Below are 26636 nucleotides of genomic sequence, written 5' to 3' on the forward strand. Positions count from 1 at the left end.
GAAAGATTAAAAAAAGACAGATGTACAGCAATGTAGAGATAGGGAAGCCCAGTTTTTCTGAAATTACTAAAACTACACAATAAGTAATTCTGAATCTCTTTTATGCCCTTTCCAGTTTTCATCATTACAATATCTTCTGCATTTTCTAATATTCTGAAGCAACCAAGTAGTAGTCTACACAGGGAAAACTTGCTAGAGAAAATTACCTACTAAAAGTAAATGCAAGACAACACTGTGACTAAGTGCTGTACCAACAGATCTTGTCCTTCTCTGTCTACATTGGTCAGGCTTCCCATGATTTATTTCAGGAAGGCTTTTGACTGTGTTATTGCTTCCAGTTGTTTTCATTCCAGAATGGATGGTGAATGGAAAAGGAAGTGAAAGGCAGCTGTCCCTCTGCAGTCCATCAGAGAAGCAAATGATATCACTGGTTTGACAAATGTGCTGGACTCGCTCAGTTAAAACCAAAACCCCTACTTTTTTCTTACTGTTCTGTAATCAGTTTACAGATTCCAGAAACTTAGAAAAGACAAAACATTCAGAGACTTGGAGGTTCTATAAAAACTACACATTTTTTTGCTAATTTGTGTAAGTCCAGTAAATATTGTTGATTTAATTCTCTTAGGCTTATAATCATCAGGACAGAAGAAAATTTGCATGGAAAAATGCATCTTTATAGACATTTTCTTTCATAAAATAATCCTCTTAACCACTTGTGTTTTTTCCCAACTGTTTAAGCAAAAAATAAATCCTCAAGTGATTAGTAACTTGAATTATGAGCATCCAAAGAAACTCCTCCATGGTCTGCATATGTTGGAAGCAAGTAACAGTCACCTAACAAAACATAAAAATACAGAGGCAAAAATACATCACAGAGAAATAAATCATTCTTTGTGACTAACTCTTATGCTGTGAAATTCATTTAGATAACTGTTTTTAAAATTAAATTGGAAACATCATAAAATATCATAGTGAATAAATAATCCAGTACTTTAGTAATAAATCTTTTGGATGTTGTCGTAACTGGTCATGTTGGAAAGCTCAGTTCTTCGGCAAAAGAAAAGAGTAAGCTAGATAACACACACGATTGCAAGTCTACAGCTAATTTAGGAATTGAATTAGGCTATTTTAGCAAAAAACAGCTTTCCTTTCTAATCCTGGTTCAGGGAAGAACAATACTACCTTTTATTAAGATCCCTAACAACCTCACATATGATGTCCTTGATCACTGTCCTATGGAGTTTCTTATTCTTACCTAACATTTATCTCTCTGACTTATCATTTTGTTTAAGCAAATGTTTAAGAATCTGTGGCCAGTCATTCTTGTCTCTTTTGGGACTGGTTTTTTTCAAATACCTTTTTTTCAAAGGTGGCATTGCTTGGGGATCTCTGCAATACACTTATCGAGTTCTACTGCTGCTGATCAACTTTTGCACTCTTACAGTTGCAAACAGCTGTTGTGGGGGGCAAAGGACAGATTAATGGCTTTTGGAGTATTTTTTGCAATGGATTTTCATACACTGACAATTTGTGAGCAGGAAATGCCAAGTAAAGAAGGCTCCAGAGGATCCTACAGGAGAACCAGTAATACCCATTTCAACACATGGAATGCCATGATAAAGAAACAATGGCTGCCACAGGTACAGGAAGAATAGTTTATAAAACCTGCAGGATGAAACTCGGATTTTTGTACTGCTGTACATTTACAATTTAATTCACAGTAGGAATCCATTGCTTTCTGCCGTGGAACATTGCAAATGGAGACAGAAACTGAGTCACAGTATTTTGATTACAGTCACTTTGTTTTTTGAATCTTGTATCTTTATGTAGAAATAGCAAAGCAAGGAGTAGACTTCGTAACACTCTGCTTAATATCATACTCAGTTGTTGATAACATCTGTTTTACAGAACAAGAAATTGGCACTGTCTGTTTACAAAATATTTTCTAGAGCAGGAAGGCTCTAGTCTCCTATCAAGGTATTATACCATCCCTTGCTTGATACTTACTCACTTTGGGGAAACATACCTCTCACCCTCATAAAACTCAGAAACATGCTGGAGAGAAGATTCTTTTGTTTGTTGTTTTTTTGTCTGTTTGTTGTTTTGGTTTGGGTTTTTTTTTGTAAGCACTGTTGTTGATCTGGGTCTAATCTCTACCTTGCTGTTTCAGCTGAAGGCTCACTCATCATTTGCCTTCCCTGCTTCCAGTGCCATTTTAAAATGTCGTAATTTTTTCTCTGAGACTAGATTAAAAACATCAAATGCCATCCAAAGTGACTCTCGAAGTGCAGGCCAATTCCAGCAAGCCCATAACTAAACTCCAGCTGAGTATCTTCCTACTGTCTATGAGAACTCCCCCTTCTCAACTGCCGTGCAGGTGTTTGGTTTGCTCACCACCCTGAGAATGAATCAGACACCAGGTGAGCCCTCAGCCTGGTGGCCTATCACACTTATCTTGTATTTCAAAGATAGTGAATCTGAAAACAATAATAATTTGGTGATTTTCTACTGCTGCATATTCAATGGAAAACCTAGTTCTGAGAAAATGAGCTGGATTGCTCAAATTAGAAAATGTGTGTTTACTTATCTTCTTGCAACATATTTTCACTCAGCTTTGCATGAAAATTCATATGTGGCACTGGTGTGGAAAGCAATACAGGAATACTAGAAGTCTTACTGTGGAAAACATGCTTCCTCTCCAGGAATTTCTTTTGTTTCAGGTCTGTAATGCCTAGGCTGAGTGGTCAAAGCATTTTGCTTCCAGCGTTATATCAAAGACATTGTTTCAAAACTTGCCTCAGCCACAGGACCTGTGAACTTGATGAGGACTTATGCCAGCAAAGCATCTTGAGTGATAAAGCATGTTAAACCTGTTTACTCCTTGCTCTTTTCACAGAGGAATTTAGTGTAAATAATTTATTGTTCTTCCCTTAGTTCAGCGTTGTTCAACAGCTACTTATGGCAGAACTTTGCAAGGTGTTGGGCATCCTAAGATGGATCACTAGGCTCAGTTATTGATGGAATGTACCAGTGGTTCTACAAACAACCTCTCTGAGAAGGCTTATTTAATATGGACCTATCTGTGGGATGATACAATCAGAAAGTTGAGTGAATGCAGGAAGTAATGTATTAAAATGAACAAGATTCAGGTACATTTAGGTAAGATTGCTTAGGTGTAGAGAAGATTGCTTAGATGTAAGAACAGGCAAGATAACTGAATTAATGAAAGATAATTTATAGTATAAAAAACCAGTAGGGCTGTGCTGTCAGGAACAACAATTACAGGGAAATTAGGAGATTTGGGAATAATTACTTTCCATCCAACCTCTGAAAGGTGCTTTGTTCTAGAATGAATACGTATGCAGAAGTTGGCTTTTGAAAATACACTATGTCTGCTTGTCCTCTTTCTTTGATCTGGATCTGATTCACTGATTTCAGACTAGTTACTGCCAATTTTTAAGTGTTGGTTTGCAGGGGTTCCAATGCAACATCATTGTGTAGAGAAAAGTACGACTCCAAATTGGACTACTCACATTATTACAAGGCCTGATATTACTCATCAGTTGTTAAGTGTTCTCAGAGACATGTGGGAAAATCCATCTAGAAAGCAGCAGGGTAGCCAAGCATGCATTTCCAGGCTGCATAAGGAGGATTCTACAGAGGCTGGTACTTGGAATGATGTATGATGTGCTGTTTCATTAACTTGAAAACAGAAAAATGGTCACTGAGTTTAAGGGTATCATATAAGAGAAAAACCTCAAGAAAAAAAGGGTTATGTGATGTAAAACTGTCCTGGTTTAGTGGTCAATGGCAAACTGCAAACCAGGGGGCAGAATTGCTATTACTGCCTCCCCAGCCCTCCCAAGGGAAGATAAAAGGGGAGTAAGAGAGACTTAAGGGTTGGAAATTGAAACTGGGAAAAATTTACACAGAAAAGGGAGTAACATGTGAGGTGAAGAACAGATATATACACTTGTATACAGATATATACAGAACTGATCTTGACAGCAGGAATAGGTTGGTGGGATTCCCTTGGGCGATGCTGCCTCAGGAGAGGGGTCCACAGCTCCTCACAGCACCTGGTAGAGTTGGATTCTGGACAGCATGTGGTGAGTTGAAGAACCTCTGAGCATCACCAGCAGCAAGGAAGAAAGTCACAGGAAAAGGGCTGAACTTCGAGTTCTCCTGGCTCTTACAGATTATGGCAGGAAGTGGAAGGGAACACTGATCCCTCTCTGTTCCAACCCTCCTACTCCTTTGGGGGGTCTCAAAGACCCTCTGTGTCCCGTTTTTCTTATAGGTGTCAACAACTTTCCAGGTCCACTTAAACCATAACATTCCACCCCTCATTCCATACCATTTCCAGTCATACTCATCACCAGGTTACAAAATGTCCTTATACAACAGTTTGTTGAGTCCAGGCTCTTGATCTTCATCCATCATGGCAGTTTCTCAGGGCAGCAGAGAGGATATAGGGTTCATTGTGGTTCATGCCCTGTGCTCCAAGTTATTCCTGGATGCCACTATATTATCCTAGAGACAGACACTGAAAACAACTAATCACTATTATATAGTAATTAAAACTATACAACCCAAACTAAATGGTCTCAGGCAGAGTTTAGTTCCCCTGTGGTACACAACGGACTTCATCAAACTCCTGTATTGCCCACCACGTATGTCCAGGACCTTGAGCAGAGACAACCCCACGGATGGGTTGGTCTATGCCCAAAGCAGGGTTGACCCAGACAGTTTTTCCCAGTAGATTCCTTTCACACACAACAGGGATGTTATCCCCTTCCACTGTATGCAAAAAGTCTGACTTGGCAGGACCGGCACGACTGACAGATCTCCTGGTGTTTACAAGCCAGGTGGCTTCTGCCAAATGCTTATCCCAATTTTTTGAAGTCCCACCACTCATTGCTTTCAGGGTAGTTTTCAGCCAGGCCACTGTATCATTCAATTTTTCCAGATGTTGGTACATGATAGGGGATATGGTATATCCACTCAAATACCATGCTCTTTGGCCCAACTGTCTACTAGGTTGTTTCTGAAATTAGTCCCACTGTCTGAGCTGATCTTCTCAGGGGTACCATGTCTCCACAGGACTTGTCTTTTGAGGCCCAGAATAGTGTTACTGGCAGTGGCATGTGGCACAAGATTCATTTCCAGCCACCCAGTGCTTGCTTCCACCACTGTATGCAAATAGCACTTACCATGATGAGTCTGAGGGAGTGTGATACAATCAATCTGCCAGACTTCTCCATACTTGTATTTGCACCAAGGTCCATTGTACCACAAAGGTTTTAGCCATCTGGCTTGTGTGACTGCTGCACATACGTCACAACTGTGGATAACCTGTGCAATAGCATCTAAAGTTAAATCCACCCCTCAGTAACAAGCCCATCAATATGTTGCATCTCCTCCTCAATGACCAGAAGGGTCATGGGCCCACTGAGCTAAAAACAGTTCAACTCTGTGCTCCCAGTCCAAATCTGTTTGGAACACTTTAGCTGTCTGGTCCACTTCATTATTGTGCTCTTCAGTGGCCCAGCTCTTAGGTACGTGGGCATCTACGTGCCGTACCTTTACTGTTAAGTGTCTCTAGTCAGGCTGTGGTATCTTGCCACAGGACAAAAAGGCTTCCCCTTGTGCTGCCAGTTGTCCCATTTCCATCCCTTTAGCCACAAGGCATTTGCTACTATCCAGGAATCAGCGTAAAGTACTGGCCACTTCTCCTGCTCAGTATTGTGCAGGGCCAGCTGGATGGCCTTTACCTCTGCAAATTGGCTTGATTCACCTTCTCCCTCATCAGCTTCTGTGACTTGGCGTGTAGAACTCCAGACAGCAGGTTTTCACCTCCGCCGACTTCCTACAAGATGGCAGGATCCATCAGTGAAAAGAGAAAATTGCTTCTCATGATCTGAGAGTTCATGATAATGGGAATCATCCAGGAGGTCAGTGAGATGAAGGCAAAGCTGGCCCACATGGAAGAAAACCTGCAGATGATCATGGAGGTGCTTGGCTTGGAGGGCAGTGGGGCCCAGGCTGCCCCCACCAAATCTGCTGTGTAGGATGTGAACACTCAGCAGGAGGCCACCCTGGGGACCAGCACCCTGGGGATGCAGCTAGTACCAAGACAGTATGTTTTTAACTTCCTGTCCCATTTGGACGGGTCTCAGGGCCACTGTGTGAACGATCTCTCATTTTATCTGTTCAAAGGCCTTCTGTTCCTGGCTCCATGAAAAACTTCTTTTCTTTTGGGTCACTTCATAGAGGGCTTTCACAATCTGGGTGTACCCAGGAATGTGCTTCTCCAAAACCCACCATGCTTAAGCTGGTTTGCATCTCTTTCTTATTAATGGGTGGAGCCACAGTTGCTATTTTATGGATCACATCCACAGGGATGTGTCGGTACCCATCTTGCTATCCAGCTCCTAGGAACTGGATCTCTCTGGCAGGTCCCTTGACCTTGCTTCCCTTTATAGCAAAGCCAGGTTCAAACAAGATGTAGATTACCTTTCTACCTTTCTCGAAGACTTCTGCTGTATTACCTTATACAATGACGTCACTGATGTACTGCTGATGGCCCAGAGCTACACCTTTCTCCAGTGCAGTGTGGATCATTCCATGGCAGATGCTAGGGCTGTGCTTCAACCCCTGGAGCAGTTGATTTCAGGTGTACTGGACTTCTGTCCAGGTGAAAGCAAATTGGTATCTGCACTCTGCTGCTATGGGAATGGAGAAAAACACGTTAGCAATGTCAATAGTGCCATACCATTTAGGTGCCTTGGACTCCAATTCATATTGAAGTTCCAACATGTCTGGAACCGCAGCGCTCATTGGTGTTGTAGCTTCATTCAGACCACAGTAGTCCACAGTTTATCTCGGTTCTCCATCAGGCTTCCACACTGGCCATTTAGGACTGCTGAAGGGTAAGTCTTGCTAACCACTCCTTGGCTCTCTAGTTGACCAGTCAAGTTATGTATTGGAAGCAGGGAGTCTCTGTTGGTGTGGTACTGTCGACGATGGACTGTAACAGAAGCTGTTGGTACCTGCTGTTCCTCTGCCCTCATCAGGCCCACCACAGAAGGGTCACCTGAGAGTCCAGAAAGGGTACACAGCTGGTTAATGCCCTCAGTCTACACAGCTTGTACACCAAAGGCCCTCTTACACCCTTTCGGGTCTAAAAATAGCCCTTCTAGAGAAAGTCTATACCAAGGATGCACGGAACACCTGGGCCAGTTACTATATGGTGGGTCTCCCAGCCATTCCCAGTTTGGCTCATTTCAGCCTCCAATACAGTCAGTTCTTGAGATCTTCCAGTGACTCCAGAGATAGTAATGGAGTCTGCCCCTCTGTGACTGGATGGTAACAACGTGCAGCAGTGCCCACCAGGGCTCTGTAACTCTGTGGTTCTGTTGTGCCAGGCCACTGAATCCACACTGTCCAGTAAATTCAATTATCCCTCTCCTCCACCTGGCTGGAGGCAGGGCCCCTCTAATGTTGAGCATGCATCCACAATTAAAATAGGGGTTTGTGTGGCACACTGGACTCACATGGTTCCTTCCTCTACTCACATTTAGATGTGAGACCCATCTGCTTGGGCCAGCAGATACTTCCTGGGAGATCAGACCAGCTACCATTCTGGGACCATTATCTCTAGTGACATCACCATGCAGCTGCTGTTCTCTTGTACACAGAGCAGCAGCGTGTTTGTGGTGCCATCTGCTCATGTTCTCAGCATGGTCACACAGGGTAGACCACAGAGAACCTCAGGTTTGGTTCTGCCTATCCTGAGCTGGTCTCCCAGGTGGGCTCCTATTTCCAATGGCTGATACAGGAATCATTCTGGAGAGGAAGAAGTGTTTTTCTCCCTCTCAAGTCTGGATGCCTTGTAATCCAGCCTCTCACAATAGTTTTTCCACTCCTTAGCCGTTTTTTCTACAGCTGAGACACAAGCATTTAGAGGGGGTTAAAGATAATTGTCTGCATATTGCCTAAGTTGGTTAGCAAATTCATTGACGGTAGTATTTCATCATTTCCCGCAAAGACCCTTCTTCCCAAAATGCTGGAGTACATAGTAGGGGCATTCTGTGTAAGCTTCTTTAACATAGGCTTACTGCATGGCAGCTCATCAGGACTTTTGGGTGTATCACTGTCACCATAGATGACCTCTCAGACTGCCAGCTCTCAGATATTTAATACCTCTTTCTATGGTGTTCCACCTACTAGGGCGACATTCAATGTCCATCCTATAGAGATACTGGCTTTCTACAGCCATTAAAAGGAAATTCCAGAGATTGTGAGTAGTGGGTTTTTTTTCCTCCCAACAACCTTATCAATGCCTGAATCTCTGGCTAAGGATCCCAATTTTCAAACCACCCTGCCCTCCAGATCTATCGTGGCAGCTCAGGGCAGCGGCAGGAGGGGCTGCAGGGGCATTGACTGTGGCAGTTTTCCTGGGTCAGTTTTTAACCAGGCACCACCCCTGGCACACATACAGGCACAGCAATAACACAATCAAAAAGTAACAGCCTTTTCCAGGGCCTCCAGACTCTGGCACAGTGAACTTGCCAGAGGAAGGAGTGCAATAATTTTTGTAACACCTTAAGTCATAAAGTAGCCCTTGAACTGCCCAAGCCAATCCTCAGTCCAACTCCTCCCAGCAGAAACCAGTGCTTGAATGAAATGGGAAAATAATACAGGTGGTAGATAGGACAAAAAATTAAAAATTTGTGTCATAACAGAGTACATACAGGCATGATACATCAGGTCTTTCAGTAACACCATTATCAAGATGATTTTTTCAACTTCCAACCTTACAATCCTTTCAAAATAAACTTAATTTTGAGCCCCGCATTGGGAGCCAAGTATTCTGTCCTGGTTTAATGTTCAGGGCAAACCACAAACTGGAGCGCAGAACTGCTCTCTGTTATCCCCCCTCCACCCTCCCAATGGAAGGTAAAAGGAGAATAAGGAAGAGAGACTTAAGGGATGGAAACTGAAACTGAGAATAAAAGAAACAGTAAGTCTGAGGAGCAATTTTATCCACCAAACCACACCTAATAACCACACGTTTTTTAGGTGGCTCTGAATTACTTTGTGCAACTGGTCTGGCAATTCTTAAATGACTAAGGATTGCTGGGGGGAAAAGTGTTCCTTGTTTTGAATTTAAGGAGTAGATCATCAAGCAAGAAAAAAAAATTGTCAAGCTGTTCATACCACCTAACCTTGGAGAAATACCTGCATTTACTTTGTATGATAGCAGTAACGGAGACACAGAGGATGATCCTTCAGCCAAGTTATTCAGAAGAGGGCAAGAAAGCCTCCTTTTTGGCACTTTAAGCAACCTGCATTACCCTTCCTGGTGAGTAGACAGACAGCATCTAAAGATACTTGGCGCTACCATCCTCAGCACTCCTTACAGCACATCACTAGCAATATTTGGAATTCAAGTGCTTGACCTGCTCATCTACCTAGCAACTAAAGCTGACTATCCCCCTTCTTGTGCCCCTCCAGGGATGGCTGACTTTAAAAGTGTTCCTCTCAACTTAAGACATAACTTACTTACAACACCAAGGGCTGAAACTGCAACACAGTGTTGCTATGGACAATTTTTTTCTTTTAAAGAGCACACTGAGTGTGGCACTGATAGAGGACCCAGTGAAGTATGTGTCCATTCTAGAAATGGGAACAGCAGGTCTGAGGAGCCTTTCTCATTTGCATGCTGAACACTTTGCATGAAGGCTATGGTTTGTTAGGGTGCACTAAAACTCCTCCACAAATACCTAAGAAAAAAATCTTTTCCACAGAAGTGAATTCCTGCTCACACTAACTGCTCTGGTAAATATGAGACATTTTGTGTCAGTCTGTTGGTTCTTCCACCCCAACTACCACCCTTGCAATTTCTTGAAAAACACAGTACAACCATGGATATGTATGAATATCTGCCCACCTCTTCAATGAGCAACAGAGCCCTCTGCTGTTGCATGTTGTCAAGTCCCAAAACCTGGGCAATAAATTATCTGAAATTTAGTGAGACCAAATAGCCTATTTACAGAATAGTCACTCGTGCTGCTTACCTGGCTCTGTTACTCACAGTAAATAGGCATTTAGTGGCATAACAGAGTAAATAGGAAGAAAAAGTAAGTTTTGTATTTTGACATGTCTGATTCTTCTGACAAATGAGTATCATTACTGTCTTTTCCTGTTAATCCATTCTGGAAACAGTATGTTTGTAAATATGAAAGTGAATATGTAAGTTAAATAAATAATGAATACACACAGTTTTCCCTAGCCAGCCCAGAGCCATGTGTGTTTTGAAAACTAATGCTGACAGAAGATGCATCATGCTGTGAGGTATTCAGAAACTTCCCTTTATTCTTACATTCACACTATGTTCATCAGGAAACCTACTGTACTGGGCAAAGTCTACTGTGCTGACTTAAGTTAAATTCACAGTTGCCTCTTGATATATCACAATATGTCACTCAGCAGTCCCATTGAAGAAAATGTAACTACCATGCAACATCTTGTGCTGTCTTGGGATTTCTCACTAGGTAAGTAAGAAATAAATTCCTGTCAGTACTGCAAGAATACTGTTGTATAGATGTAGGAACAGACCAGCTGGATCATAAGCCACGATGCTGTGTTGGAATTACTGGGCACAGGGGATATGTTATTTTTTTAGCTGCAGGCTGTATGCCTTTTCTTTCCACCTGAGTGTGCAGAAACCTGCCCACTACCCAAATGAATACTCATACAGTGCATGCCATGGACAGTGCTGAGGAGAGAGTCAAGAACACTGTGAAAGGAGAAAGGAAATCTATGAGAAACCTCCTTGAAATACTGATGTCCTGTTAGAGTATCTTACAGGAGAAACCTGTTAATCTTCACAGAATGGAGCTGAGTCAAATGGGCTATCCAGTAATGAAACTCAAATTGCATCTCAAGAGCAGCTGGAAAGCAATGCTGGTGAACTTACACAACCTTTAAGATTCTCATCAGCTGAAGGGGCCCACTCGGAATTTTGTGTTCCATCCTGTGATGCAGAGGGATCAGAATCTACCAGTGAATTCATCAGACTTGGAGATAGCGCTCATTCCTTTTCTAAGAGAGCAGAAGCAGAAAAGGACAGAAAAATCTAAAAACTCAGAGGCTCTTGGAACATTACCTGGATTGTTTTCTGAAAATAGAAGAGCCATTTTAAAGAACAGGCAGATAGATCAACCAAGACTGTTTGTATTACTGAGCCTCCAAAAGAGTGTTTGAGTGCCAGTGCTATGAAACTTGGGGAGCCCGAACAGCAAGACAGTCCTTTGTGACCATCATTTCAGCCTTCAGAAGCCAAACCTCATTATCCTGGATAGAGGTATTATCAGAGCTTCAGAGAGCCAGTCAGCAACTTTCACTAACAGCAAAGTGAAAATTCCTCTTGGAAAGTTACACAAAAATCTGAAGATGTTTCTGGTAGTCTTCCTCTGTCAAAGAAAATCTCTATGCTCTCTGTACCACCAACTAACATTTCTCTGCCACCTCTTCTGCAGTGTGAGACAAAGTGGTATCAAATGATGCTGAGTACAATGTGGCACAAATTCCTCAGACTTACATATCTGCTTCCTCTTCACATCAAACACTCTTCATTGCATGCTGAACAAGTAGCAGAAACTCCAAGACCTGAACCTAGATACCTGCCTAGAAAGAAAAGATACCAGTTTTCCATCACAGACTTGAAGAGCCACTTTCCCATCAAACAGAGGAAAAGCTATCTGAGCAAGAGCTTTGGGTGGACACACCAGAGAGGAAGATCTGAGAGATGAAGACAGCCTGTCTCAGCACAGTGGCATGGATTATCACCAAAGGAAAACTGAGCAAGGAACACAAATACAAAGAAAATACCTTTGAAGTACCTCCAAAAATGCCTAAGCCAGTTAAAAGTTTATTCTAGAAAAAACACACCTCAGAATCCTGAATATAGCCAGTAGATTCCAAAACTGTGAAACCAAAGAAAGCTGTTCCAAGTAAAAACTGCAAAACTGTACTTAGTAAGAAACTGGCATCTTTCAAAAACACACTGGAGATGGCTCAGTGTAGGCTAGGGAGACTGAGATCTCAGATTACTGTCAGAAAGACCGGTATCTTCTTATACCAACATTTAAACATTAAGTTAGGATGGATGAATATAGCAGCATGAAAACTAAAAAAGCTACAATGAAAACCAAGTTGTCTGCAAGCCAAGACTCTGAAAGCACAGAGAATATACTCCTCGGATAACAGGCTTCTTGTTTTTTCCTCACTTGCTCATTTTCATTTGTTTGCATTTTGCTATTAAGATCTTCTCAGTAGCTTTAGCAGAGAAACTAAGCATATTGAAAGTTTTACCTCAGTATTTGTGTGTATTCAGGACAGTTCAGTTTGTCTTTATGCATGTTACAGGTAGTTTTTGAAGAAAATGCAATTACTGGAGGAAAGTATAATCAGCTTGAGTAAAGTTAATTTAATTAATTAATGATGCATCCTCACTGATTTCAGTGTAGGCCAAGCACCTCTATGCTCCATGTACTCCACAAGAGCCCTTTGGAGCCAATATTCAGAGGAAGAAGAGCTAACAAATGGGAATAACTTTGTCCCTATCAAGATCTGATGTATCTGTTTTTCTTCTACAGAATTTCCATAAAAGATGACTCAAGATAACATGGATATAGCTAAATATTAGCTAATTATTTTAACCAAATGGTATTGTTTCCACGTTGGGTTTTATTGCCTAAATTTTGTCCAGTTTCCTGCTCCAGGCTTATTGAAAATTGCAGTGTGTTATGGTGATGACTTCTGTAACCTGATAGTTTCTGGAAGGTATGTGAAATACTGACTTTCCATTTCCTTGGACTAGTAGGTGCAAGATGATGCATGCTAATGAGTTTATTGGATTCATAATGTTTAAAGTACACAGCTCAGTAGTTTTAAAGCCCTTTCCACAATACTGTGCTGAACTCTCTATCACCCTCAACAACTAAGGTATGTAGATCTATTTGCTTTAGTTCAAGTTCCCTTCTAGCCCCACAAACATCCTTGGAAATACAGCAAACCTGAAAAATAAAAAATGTCAACTGCACTGCAAGAGATTCTGTGTAGTCTCATAGAGACTAATCTAAACCACAGCATTTTGGTTTTAAACATCATGAAAAGAATTAGCCATCTGTCATGACAGCAGCTTGACCTGACGGGCCCTGCAGAGTAGCAGTGAGATCAGCAGGGTCCCCGCTGAGGCAGCAGTCCGCTCCTGCAGACAGGTGCTGACATTGTTCCCTGTAACAACAGGTTGTCCTCAGCAACTCCTCTTGCACTTGGTTCTCTATGATCTGGAGCACCAGTGTGGCCTGGATTTCCAACACAAGCTGTGCAAAAGTCATTGAAACCAGCAGGTCCTGCAGTAAACCCATGGAATAAACTTTCCTGAGTAATACGTCTGAATCACCTGCAGATAGATTAAAAAACCCCAAAAAATTAAACACTAAAGTGTACGTTTACAAGAAGGTAGTAATTTAATAGCTATGCTGCTGCAGGGGAGGGTAGGTGTAAGCAGGAGTATTACCTCAAGAGGAGTGACTTATAAACCAATTAAAAAAAAAAATTCCCTTTCCTTTTGAGAAAGAAAAACAACTTTTAAATTGGACAACTCAATGAGCAGTGTTCCTGAATGGTCCTTCGTTCTGTGTAACCCTCTGAGAGAATAGAGCAGTTCAGGAGTTGACCTATCATTTTAATTGCTTCTGGCTTCTGCAGATGTAAAAGACAAAAACCTAACACAGAGGACACTGCCGGCTGTTCTGCTGCTCTTTGCAGGTGCTGTACTCGGTCTTAATGATGAGCTATAGAATTAATATTAATGCCCCTTAACATTAATTTTCTGTATGTATTTAATGTCTGTTCTTTGACTGGAGTCTTTACAGGTACTCTGAATGCAGTAAAATTAAATAAAAACAAATAAAATTCAAAGTGTTTCATAGAGGGCAGTGTAACAATACTGTATCCATGTCACACTGCAAAATGCCCAGAGACCAGCAGTGACAGTGCAGTGTGTCATGTTATTAATGAGAACAATCTGATTCATGCTATTTATTTCTCCTCTTGTCTATTCCTCTTCTAAGAGCTACAGCAGTATTACTTACAAAGCATCCCCGTTCCAGTAAGAGACTGAGATCAAACCCAGAGGACAGTGGTTGAACACAGGCCACATTTCTCTATTTTGTCTCTGGCAGTGGCATTTCCCTGGTGCTACTTAAAGGGCAGAAAAACGTAAACCGCATTTAGGATTACAGGGTTCTGCAGTGGATCAGGGAAAGATCTGTGTTATGCTACATTTTCAGTACCGGCATGACAAAACGTCCACTGGGATGAGATACTCCAGAAGGAGGCAGAATTTTTCGCTTCTTATTTAAAATTGGCTCATTGAATTTATCCAGTGCAAAAATTTCCCCAAATAGCAACTTCTTCTGATAGACCATGTCATACTGGTGAGAAGAGTCAGGATAATTGTTGTGCATTGAACAGATACTACTTTATGTTTGCCTTTGCATTTTCTTGAAATATGCTAGTCATTCTCATCAGCTGCTTTGTGTTTACTTCGAGCTTCTTCAAGCAATAATTACAAGGAAATAATGTGTTAACCTTGAATGTAAATATTTCTTAAGATCTCAGAAATTCATATCCCCAGTTTGCTTCTGAAAAACAAACTCATTTCTCCTGACAGTGGGAACTGAAAAAATCTATATTCAGGGTTCATTTCCAATTGACACCACAATGACACTGTATTTGTTCCCTATTAGTTTAGGAATCCACAGAGCATTTAACAAGCTGTGAAGTCTGTCATTGCAGATTTGATTCCCAGCATGTTATTGATGTTTTGCAGCTTCTATTTATTTTCCTTAGTTTATCCTGGCACAGAAGATAAAATAAACTCAGAATTTACAAGTGGCTATTAATCCCATGTTTTGTTTCCTTCATAGGAAACTAGTGACAAAGCTACACTGACTGTCAATATATGTATGGAGTCTCTGAACCTCAACCATTTCACTCCTGAACCAGTGTATTGTTTTGACCAGTGAATGGTTTACAAAACAACTGGTTAAAGAAAGAATAAATCATAATAATGGAAAAACACATGGTGGGGTGGAAGGTCATCATTCCAGGCTTGGTTATTCTTTCATAAGTAATGTAACATGAAAACAAAGGTTTAAAACTGATGTAAACTGGAGAGCTGGACTGCTCCTGCAAACTGCTGAATAAACTGCTGAGCTGGTAAAGCTAATTTTACTGGTATGAGACATTTTATGCATGAGCATACTCATTGAAACCCACTGGACTACCAGCATCTAGTCTCCTTGGATGGGACCAGAAACCTCAGTGCTTTGTGGGAATTAGTACTGCCTAGAAGTTCCTGAGATACACAAGGATATCTACTTGCAGCTGACTGCTACTCACATTACTTCAGCTACATTTAAGCATCTCTCCAGGTTATAAATATGCTGGTGAATTAAATGCACTACTCTTTTAACATGATTAGGATCTTGAATAATATTTAGACACTGTGTATCTGTTTCAACAGTTTTAACTTTGCTACCTCTTCATTCTTTCTATAGGCAATTAAAAAAAGATATGACTGAAATTCTTCCATCTCAGCCAAATGGATTGATGAATTTTAATGGAAAACATTTATTCCAACCTTTAATTAAGTTTGGCAGTCTGAAATCATTAGTCTTCGCTTTGAAATGACACACTTTATCATGAGCATTTAAAGCCTTACAAGTCAATCTATAGGGTGGATGTCAGTACGATAATGCAGCTTTCTAGAAGCTACCTTAGTATCTTTTAAACTGGTTTCACATCTTCAGCTCTAAGTCTGTATTAAACTGCAGTTGGCAGAGAACTTATAAATGTAGGCTGGAGAAGCTAAGGAATACCTTTTAGGCAACAAAGGACAATGTAAAGCTGATTTTTTAAAAAAACAACCAACAAAACCCACTAAATTTTGCAGACACTTGAAACGTATCACCCTTACATCTCCTTATGAATAGAAACGCTTAGTTTGGAAGATACTGATACTCTCCAGAATCAGAAGTAAAAAGGCATTGCAATTGAGGAAAATGAAAGCATAAGGTTTTAATTAAGCCCCTGCCCTGTCTTACACACACACACACAGACACACACACACCTTGCAGGTTTCTGGAAGAACCTTAAATTTTATGGATTAATTTTTCTCCTTTTAGAAAGTGGTTATTTTTGAGGAATGGGTCTTTTGTATGAATTGTTCTGTCCCATTATTAAAGAATCGTTTGTGAATCTGGGTATTTCGCAAGGTTTGTGCCACTGAGCTGTGGGGTTTGTACACAGTAACAGGCCACAAAATGGAAGTTTCCAGCAGTCACAGCACAGCTGTGTTGTCTGATGTGAATGCACAAAACACTTAGTGATGAGGAAAACCTCAGATGTTCTCATCCATGTAACTGAAACTGCAGGTATACCCCTCACTTAGTGAAATCTTAAGCTACAGCTTCCACTGAACAGGGGGAGGGTGTCACCTCTCCCATTTCCTATGCACCGCCGTGATAAGCTTAACTGTAGATTCCAGGAACCAGACCTGGCTGGAGAAGTGCTTTAGGGCACAATTAAGAAAATGCGTGGCCTTTCCCTTTACAGGTGACCACTTGTTCAGTCCAGAGGAAGAGATTTTTGGCAGTTAATCATAGTGATACTATCTTATTTCAGACTTCAGAGTTGGTTTTGGGTGTTTTTTTTACTCCATGCTCAGGACAAACAAGAACGTAAGAAGCAGCTTATCATAAAAATGGTGTCAAAAATTCAGCTGACTCCAGTAATTTTCTGTCCTTTGTTACCTTGTGCTGTTCTGTTGCATTCCTGGAACATGTTTTAAACACGTATGAAGTGTGATTTTATGTCTTCAGACATGTAAATTCTGCAAACAATATATTATCTGGCTGGATTACAGATGCGTCAGTATGCCCTGTGGTGTCACGTGTAAAATGTGGGCTAAAAGATGAAGTACGTAGGTCAGAACTGAACTTACCAGCTCTTGAGAAAAGCTAGAAAATGAGGGTAAGCCACCCACAGGGGCTAGGAAGAGAAACATTTGAGGGAGTCCAGAGAGTTGCCCTTGTGGGAAACTGGGAGTTTAAAATTAGATAAAAGAATTACATCTTTTCTATGAAGGCTGTTCACAGCTAGTTCGTTTAAACCTTGACATCATGGAAAGCTAAATCTGGACTAGAGATCCTATCAACCCTGAAGCTAACCTAAAAGTTAGTTTAACTTTTGAAAAATGAAGACTTTTTTCATAGGATCACTTTTTTGATCCTACGAAACAACATTTAAGTTATTGCTTTATCCTCTTTGCCTGCTTGTTAATGAAAAATAACCAAACATCCAATAACAGTGACCCAGCCATTTAACCTCAAGCTGCCTATTTCTACATTAATTCTGTGTTTCACTCTTTAATATAATCACTCCTCTTTGGAATAGCCAATGATGAAATGATCTGACCTTTATATATTATTACTTGATTAGTTTTTTCATACTTGCTGGAAAAAAAATAAAGTCAGCTGCTGAACATTCTTATTAATATTCATTTGAAGTGCTTTTTTATGTCCTTCATTGTTCTTCAAGAGAGCTAGTATATAACAGCAAAGTACTTATTTCTTCTTCTGCACTACAGCTAAGCGAATATTCATTAATAATTATTGAGTTTTACATCTTTAAAAATCAGTTTAATTTGTATGAGCATCTTCAGGCAAATATATTTACACCAAGGATCTGCATTTATTGCAATTGTTACTACCCTGATCACTTTTGTTGCCTCACTGGCTGAGCTAAGTCTGACTTTTTAGTTCTCCAGAAACTAGACTTACGATTACAAAAAATGAGACTTGGCTGCTGTGATGCAAAGAGGTGTTAAGGTGAGATTCATAATGCCGATTTGGTTCCCCAGTGTACAGTTTGTTTCCTACACTCAGATTCACACCAGCCACCATGCTAAATTCTCAGATACTTAAGCCAGACACGGAGAAAGAACAAGTTGACATGTGAAACTCTGGTTACATCTATAAACACACCTTATGCCTCCCCCAGCCTGCAAAAATCACCCATACATCCAAGTCTCTCTCTACCAGTCCTAAAACTATTACAGTGTACTGGCCTGTCAGGATTAATGCGAAAACTTCAGTGCTTTGGTTCTAACCTACCCAGCCTGAGTGTATAAACCCACAGACTTAGCTTCTTTTGACTAAACACCTATCAGTGTAGGATGCCACAGCCACCTAGGCTAGCACCAGCCCTAAAGTAAGGGGAAGCCTTCTGTTCTTCTAAACCCTGGAGGTGTCTATATCCTTGCCTTGGATTCATACGAAACTTGAAAACTTCTGTGTGTATATATTTTGTTGAGACGTTCTTGTGTGATTGTCCCACAACTCTTGAAATTAGGGACAGCTGACTACTGGCAAGTTTTTATTAATGCTAAGGGGAGTTCTGAATCCCAAATGTGTTAAGCAATTCTTTTATCAGCTATGAAGTCAGATCAGGTTGCTCACAGTTTGATTCAGTCAGCTCCTTTGAGAGCAGCAAGGATGGAGACCGTGCAATCTCTCTGAGCATCCTACTTCTCTCCTGTACTGATCTCATAGGGTAAAACCCACACTTCCTTATATCCAGAATGAATTTCTTTTGTTTCCTTTAACCTTTATAGTATCTCCCACCATGTTGCCCTGTAAGAGCCTAGTTCTGTGTTCTCCCTAACATTTTTACAGGTCCTGGGAAGCTACCTCTGAAGCAAACTCCTTCCAGGCTGAACAAGCCCTGGTCCCAGAGCCTGTCCTCACAGTGCAAGTGCTCCAGCCATCATCAGCTTGGTGGCTCAGCAGTGACCTTGCTTCTGTTTAACATCTTTCTTGTACTGGGTGAGAGAGAAGCTGAAAACTGGATGCAATACCTAGATGTGGTCTAGCGAGTCCTAAGTAGAGACAAATAGTTACCTCAACCTGTGCTTAGCTGGCTGTGCTCTTGTTCATGCAGCTCTGGATGCAGAAGTCCTTCTTTACTGGTGTTTACACAATTGAACAAAACTAATCCTCTGTTTCAACCTGCAGAGTGATATTTACTCAGACAAAAACTGCTTATTCATTTGGCTAGGTTCTGGAACACATTCTCGATTTCTGACATTTTTTGAAGGAAATTGAGCAGTTAGACTGGTGATAAATAGTAGATCCCAAAAGACATAAAACCACTGTTATGCGGGAAACAACTCAGTGGAAGTTCAAAAAGAAAATGCATTAAGTATCCCAGCAAGAGACATTCTAAAGATCAAGAAGATTCTTTCACAGTTAAGCCTTCAGACAGCAAACTGTTTATAAGCCTCTGAAGTAACATATCTGTAAACTTCTAGTACACCAAAAAATGCATTTCTCTTTGATTCAGTTTCTAATATAAGATAGTATTTCAGCAGTAGGCCTGGGAGCAGCCCTAAAACAAGTAGTGTTTAAGAAACAAGTGTAGTAGAAAACGATGTCTGACAACAGAGGCAGTGGAGCTTTAATTACTGTGAGAAACACAATTCTTCAAACCAAAGACAATCTGCAGTCATGACAAAATGAGGGATCAAACACGACATGCAGGTCTGCCCTGTGCCCCCATCACATGACTTCCTCATCCAGCATAAACCATAGAGTCAAAGATGCACAAGAGGGTCATGGCTGCCTCTGTGTCTAATTTCTTAAGTATAATCATAGGGATTAGAAGAACGCTTCTGCTAAAGGATAATGAAACATTCTTTTCATGTTTTCTTTACCCTCTTTTTACTGGGACACAAGCCCCTCAATCTGCTGTAACACATACCAAATTTTCACCATCAGTGTAAAATCAGTATGGCAGGTCAGGAACAGTGTTCCCCAATACAAAATAATGCTGTATTTTGTTTTGTTGTTGTTTTTTTTTCTTTCTTTTTGGTGTCTCTTAGCTGTTCTATAAAAGGTTATGATGTGCACTTGTTTTCAGAACTTTAAACATGTAGCAAGGATGTGAAAATCTGATGGAAACAGATTGAAACTTATCTCATGATATATTAGGGAGAAAGTACAGCTACCACCAGGCAACGGTCATTAGGACTTTCATATTCTATTTCTGCTTGTTTGATGTATGACAAACTCTTCAGCTTATTACCTGTAAAAATCAATATATGACAACATATCTGATGCCAAATGTGAGAGTCATGAGAATGAGTGCTTCAATTAATCCTTCTGTAAAAGTTGATATGGCAGCTCACTATAGTATTACTTAACTACCAAGCAGCTATAAAGCAACGCTGTTTAAAGAGCTGAACAAATGAGGACTGAATAGTTAGGGGAAGTAACAGAAAGGTTGACTTTGAGGCTGCGCAAATCTTAATTAATTGAGTAAAGGTATATTTGAAGAAGCTGCTACAACTAGACAAGCTGCTTGAGCAGAAAGTTATTACTTACATTGTACACAGAATTCACAACAGTTGTCTATATGCAACCTGGTCTAGTGGTAGTGGTCCCTGCTCATAGCAGGGAGGTTGGTACTAGATGACCTTTAAGGTCCCTTCCAACCTTAACAATTCTGTTATTCTATTATTTCAACTTTTTACCTGAGGACTGGATTTATTCGGATATACAAATCAGCCCATGGACTTGGCAGACAGCCTACGTCCATGACAAACTCTCAGCTAGTGCACCAAAGTGATACACCTCCTTCATAGCCTACATATACATATATATATAAAATAAATATTTACTCTTATTTAATCACTGATGCTGAAATAGAAAATGTAACCCTACTGGGGTTGGAAGGATTTGGAATAGCTGCCCCTGTTTACTCTGGAAATAAGGTTTCAGTGCTTGAGATGAGCCAAGGGCTGTGACAACTCCCTCCCATACTGCTAGGGTAACTCTGACTGAACAGAGCTCTGGTAGAGCCCAACCAGACTCTCTTGCCAGGAGGAAATACAGACAGGGTGTTCCTTTCTTTTCTCATGTTACCAGCTTCCTCCAGCAACAAAACTGCCCTAAAGACAACAGAAGCTATAAACTAGCGTCTTCTGGTAAATATTTCTGGCCCTGAAGCTACAGAATGGTAACTCTCACTAAACATAGAAAAACAAAATCTGAAAGACAGTAGTTTAAAAGGAAAGGAGAGAAGCCGAATATCACAATTTTCTGCAAGATTAAGCATTTCAGGGCTGTGATTTTCACTCAGATAAAGTACTAGAAATAAAGCATTAGTTTACTAAGTAGGAAATTTTTTCTTAAGCCGAGATATCCACTCATTTCTGCAATGCTGGATGAAATTATTGATGAGGGTCCAAAAGACTACGTAACAGTCTCTAGCAATAACGACCTTGCAAATAAGAACACTCTAGACATGGGTATATACTAGTAAGCACCTGGGATATAGGAAAGCCCCTCTCAGATTGTTGAGAACGGAAACCACTTTTTCTGTCTTTTCCCTTAAGGAATGGGCTATTGGTCATATGTGGGAATAGCTGGTTCCCTCCACTGAGAGAGAGAGATATGGCATTTTACAAAATGAAAACATTCTTACTTTTTGGACCAGTCTTAGTTGAGCTGCCCTCCTACCACTTGAAAATTAGTCAAAGAAACCATCCAGTATGTACCTTTCCTTAAGTAAAAACCAGAAAGTTCAAATTACAGTTTCCCAGGGGTCATGCAAGCATTGGAATGGAGGAGGAAGCGGCATGTTGGAACCATCAAAGTTAAGCAGAAAGGCTGTGAGCTGGTGCAATGCCAATAATGCCCCATGACATTGCCACTGGAAACAATCACATCCACTCTTCTCCCAATTAACAGTATTTCAGGTGTTGAGACTATGTAAAGTTCTGACCTTTCAAAGCAGGTATTTCTGTGATGGTGTTTGCCGTGTTTGGCTTTCCCAGAGTGCAGAGTATCACTTTGTAGAAGCAGCAATCCCATAACAGGAGGGTAGGAAGATTCTGGAGTAGATTTGGTCTTTGACTACTTTGATACGGTCTATGTTCTTTCTTCTCAGCCTCACCTACCACTGTCCCTAGCCACAGTTGCTCCCTGAAAGTACAGTACAGCAACAGGAATTCCGGGAGCTGAAACTCCAGAATTACAAAATGTTTGTTGTTTTTGTGTGGTTATCAGCACTCTGCAGAGCCTGGTAAGCTACACAGCATGTGACAAGTCTCCTTTCCTCCCCATTCTGCCAAGCATATTCGTAAGCAAATATAACACATACATACAAACAGGAACTGTGTATATATAACAAGCAACAGAAAAAGCTAAATATAAAAATTAAAACAGTATCTGAAGAGATCATTTTAATTACAATTATTAATACTCCAAGGAGAAAATCCCCACTCTTGGATAGGCATTTATCACCTTTTTATTAGAGAAATAAAGTGCCGATTGAGATGCAAATGTTTCTATTTTCTTTTAACTAAAGAGATGTTTCCCCCCATAGAAAGAAAGCACCTTAGTTTTTCACAAGAACGTAAGAGAGCGAAAGCAAAATGCACTTAGTCCATACAAACTAACATAATTTTGTAGAATGTTCAGACTTGTAACTGATTTTTCGTTTTCTCCTGGGAAAGGCCTGTCCAATAAGGCGAGCACTACAGAGACACGCTGTTTGCTCTTTAAGCCTGCGCATCTATAAGCATTCCTTCCAGCAGCAGAACTGAAATCAAACGCAGCATGTTTTCACACCTGTAGCTAGCTACGAAACTTCTGATTTTGACAGCTAGATAGGCAGTGTCCTTATGTACTTGATCTGCAATGCTCAGGTTATTTTCCTTCTACAAGAGAGTCTTTTTCTAGAAGCTCCACTCTCTTTTTGCACCTTTTACTCAATGCCACTAGCTTGAAAAGTCAAGCGTCTAACTCTTCAATAATTTAACATAGAAAAATAACCATCTACTGCTACAGCTCAAGAAAACTCCCACATTTCTGGAGACAGCTGCTAACTACGCATAGGGCAAACCAGAGCAAGCAGCGCCCTGAACCTCACACCTGCAGCAGGTATTTTGACCAAGGCAGGAAGCACGTCTGGAGCCCCAGTCCAGGCACGCAAACGTTATCTCAGCAACGCAAACAACTTTTCCGACCGACTGCGACACGCTCGGCGATTTTACAGCGCCTGCTCTTGATCGGAAGGCAGCCCCCTCAGCGGCCGGGCGCCCGCCATGTCACCGCCCTTCCCCGCCGGCGGGGCAGCGCTGTCCCGCCGGGGCGCGGAGCTGCCCCGCACCCGCGGGGCTGTGCGGGGCGGCCGGCGCTGTGGCGCGGCGCGGGCGCTGCACCGCTGCGGCCGGGCTGGGCGGGGAGCCGGCAGCAGCGCCCTGCGGCCCGGCCCGCGGGTTCACTCACCATGTTGACTTCCGAGACCACGTCGATGCTGGCGATCTCTATCCGCATGCCCACGTCCACGGGCGGACCTGCGGGAGGGGTGGAAGCGGGAGGCGGCGTTAGCCGGCGGGGGACGCCCGGGGGAGCGGGGCGCCGGTCGGGGGAGCGCGGGCGCCTCACCTCCGAAGTCGGGCCGGAGACGGATGTCGTAGCCCTGGAGCAGCCTGTCCACCGTCGCCTTCACGTAGGACATGTTGCTGGGCCCGTCGGCGCTGCGGGAAGGAGCACAGGCGGGTTAGGGAGGCGGGTTAGGGAGGCGGCCGGGCGGCCCCGCGCCCTTCCATGGCCCGGTGGCCTCACCTGCGCGCCGCGCACGCCAGGGCCAGCGCCAGCACCAGGGACATGGCCACCGGGCCCTCCCGCCTCGCCGCCACCCCCATCCCGCCGCCGCCTCGCGGGGGAAGAGCCGCGGGCACCGCGAATAGGTGCGGAGTGGAGCAACAATTCCTCACAGCGTGACGCATGCGCGGAGCAGCGCGCAGCGGCCCCCGGGGAGCACCTGTGCCCGCGGGCGGCTCCGCGCCCACCTGCCCCGCCCCGGCCCCGCCCGAGCGGATCGGGCCGGGCCGGACCCCGCCCCGCGGCGGGGCTGAGGGAGGTGGCGCCGCAACAGGTGCGGGCGGCGAAGCGAAGGGGCAGAGCGGGACCGGGAGCCGCGGCTGCCCAGAGGAGCCGCACGGTCCGTCGGGGTGCAGCCGCCCCCGCCGCGGTGCGAGCTCCTCGTTAAGAGGAAGCAAATGGTTGCTGAGAGGTGGTTCCTCTGTGAAAATTCAAACTGGTAGGCTCTGGTGTCGGTAGTAACGTAAAAAAGTATTGGCATATTCGAAAGAAATGGCGTGTTTTGGTGCTGATAGTACTTTGTCCAGCCGAGAAGGCTGAGCTCCGCATCCATCCGCCTCGCTGCTCCTCGAGCAGCTTTGTCGCCGGAACTGCCCTGCAGAGGTACCCGCTGTGGCATGTGCGGGAGATGGCAACGGATTTTTAGTTGCTGTTTTTCAACCAAAGTAATTGATCTTGCGTCTAGAGGGGGATTTAAGACTCTGTGAATTGAGGCTGTAACGTAGCTTAGAGCAGTATCGCACACTGACTAACTGGAGCCCTGCGAACAGTTTATGACTTAGCTGATGCTGCTCTGTTTGCCAGCACTTTAGCTCAGCAGAGATGACATCCCTTTCAAATTCAAGCCGCCTCATCTGTGTGCTGCACAGTCCTGCGTGCAGTGACCTTGGGATACGCACTTGATATTTTTGAGCCTCCTACAGTGTCATGCAAACTTGCCTCTCAGAAAAGTCAGACTTCTGGTGGTACTTTTGTGGTTAAAATATGCTGCAATATTTGAAAAATGCAGAAATATTGAACTACATAGTGACACAAATTGTAATGATAATTTTGAATGTTTTAACTATATATGGAGTAGGAGCACAACACACTTCCTGAGAGATCACAAGAGCCTCTCACACTCACAGCTACTTCTTACAGCCTTGACAATACAAGTGCATGGGAATTATTATTTTATGAGTAGTTTGTAACCATTTAATTTTTTTTTTCCCCGTTTGCTTTGAAGACTTATGCTTTGGAAAAATTTTTTTAAATGTACTAATAATGATTAGTACATTTTAGTAGTGTTCGGTTGTAACTGGTGCTGCTTGGGTATAGCTGTTGTAAAAAAAATTCTTGCCCATGGAAGTCTGCCAAAAGTTAACTTTTGGTTCAGAGTTGTATCAAACATAGCCATAATAAAGTTACCTGGTTTTGCTGAAGCACAGGATTAGGATTTTCCATGGGACTGTAGAGTCCCATTTTATTTCTTGATGGTGTGCAGCATTATAACCTGGAGCTTTGTCATAAGCCACATGAAAGGCAGATGAAAGGGAGACCGCTGCTCTCTCTGGCTTGCCAAAATCCATCTTAAGGCATAAGCACAGGGGCTTATTCTATATTAATTCTTCATTCTTTGTACATTTCAGGGCAGCTTTAGTTCAGACTAGCTGTAGACCAGTTATTGGACTGACCGCTCAGTGGTGGTTGAAATGTTTTAGGTGCATTTCTGGAGTTTATAATCTCATTGGAAAAGGCTTGAACCAAGGCTGCCCTACAGGTCTCTTGCTATTAGGGATGCCTCAGCCCGACAAGTGTACTTCCATGGAGGGTGAGGGGGTTCTGCTCAGTAAGGCTGTTCCTCTGAGAGCTCTCCCAGGTGAGATATCCTGGCTTCTGCAGACCAGTGTCAAGCTTCCTCCTCTGAGCATCCCAAAAATTAGACTACTGAGCTGTTGACTGTTTTCCAAAGGCAGCATGTTATGGAATACAACTCTTGTTCAGCTTGATTGCTTGAGACACCTGAGCTTTAAACTGGAATCATAAAGCAACTGCAAATATCCTACTCTATGCAGACAATACGGAAAAGAACCTTCATTAGCTGGGGCTTGGGAACAAAGAGGTTGGTATGGTATTTTTAATAACCACATAAAGGAGGAGCTGCGTGCCACAACACTGCTGTAGCAGGGGTGGTAAGAAGGATCCTTTTCACCCCATGGGGTGGATGATGAGAAGGTGACTGGGACCTGTCTTCCATGCCTGAAATAGGTAAACTATTAACAGCAGGACTTCCACTGCCCAACGTGTTATGAATTGAGATGCTCAATAGTTTATCAGAAGTTTAAGAAATGTTGAAGTTCTGCTTTCTTTGCACAAGATCTATTTCTATGAAAATACAACATGCTTTTCCAGGCTAGCAATGCAGAAAAATCTTCTAGTAGTTTTGATAAAAATACACCTTGTGAAATAAGTCTTACTTTTGGCAGCTCTTTAGCCTTTTACAAAGAACAGGTGAGGTCTAAAATGTGTGACCATGGCAAAAAGGCTTACTTTTGAAGCCCAGATGGGTCCCCAACATGACTTTTGGGCATCTTGGAATTTGCTGAGTACCCCAGAATTTAGGCACATAGGTAGATATGCTACTTTGCACTTTTGGAAATCAGACTGCTTAGTGCCTAAAAACCTAGGAGGTTAATCTGGAGACTTTTGCCACTTTAATATTTTTAAAGAAAAACAGCCTTCTCTAGTGGCTTCAATTTCTGCTCTCATGTATTACTTATAGTTATATTCTCATCTTTGCTGTGTATTTCTTTGTGCCATTGCTAATGATATTGCCAAATGCCTTTC

General features: G+C 42.3%; 1 protein-coding gene across 4 annotated transcripts in view; it reads right to left on the reverse strand.

The window, feature by feature from the left end:
- GABRB1 (gamma-aminobutyric acid type A receptor subunit beta1) overlaps nucleotides 1-23803 on the reverse strand; it is a 123493-nt gene extending 99690 nt beyond the window's left edge. For 2 of the 4 annotated variants that reach the window (XM_051616758.1, XM_051616756.1), the window contains exons 1-3: nucleotides 23772-23803; nucleotides 23592-23683; nucleotides 23433-23500 (exon numbers count right to left, since the gene is read on the reverse strand). In XM_051616758.1, coding sequence (XP_051472718.1) covers nucleotides 23433-23500; nucleotides 23592-23664 — 141 coding nt within the window. In that variant the 5' untranslated portion in view covers nucleotides 23665-23683; nucleotides 23772-23803. Of the gene's footprint in view, nucleotides 1-23432; nucleotides 23501-23591; nucleotides 23684-23771 lie in introns of those variants that run through there. The other 2 variants (XM_051616755.1, XM_051616753.1) reach the window with 1 other exon arrangement.
- Between the last annotated feature and the right edge of the window lie 2833 nt (nucleotides 23804-26636).

This window comes from Apus apus, chromosome 4 (assembly GCF_020740795.1).
Source record: "Apus apus isolate bApuApu2 chromosome 4, bApuApu2.pri.cur, whole genome shotgun sequence".
Lineage (NCBI taxonomy): Eukaryota > Metazoa > Chordata > Aves > Apodiformes > Apodidae > Apus > Apus apus.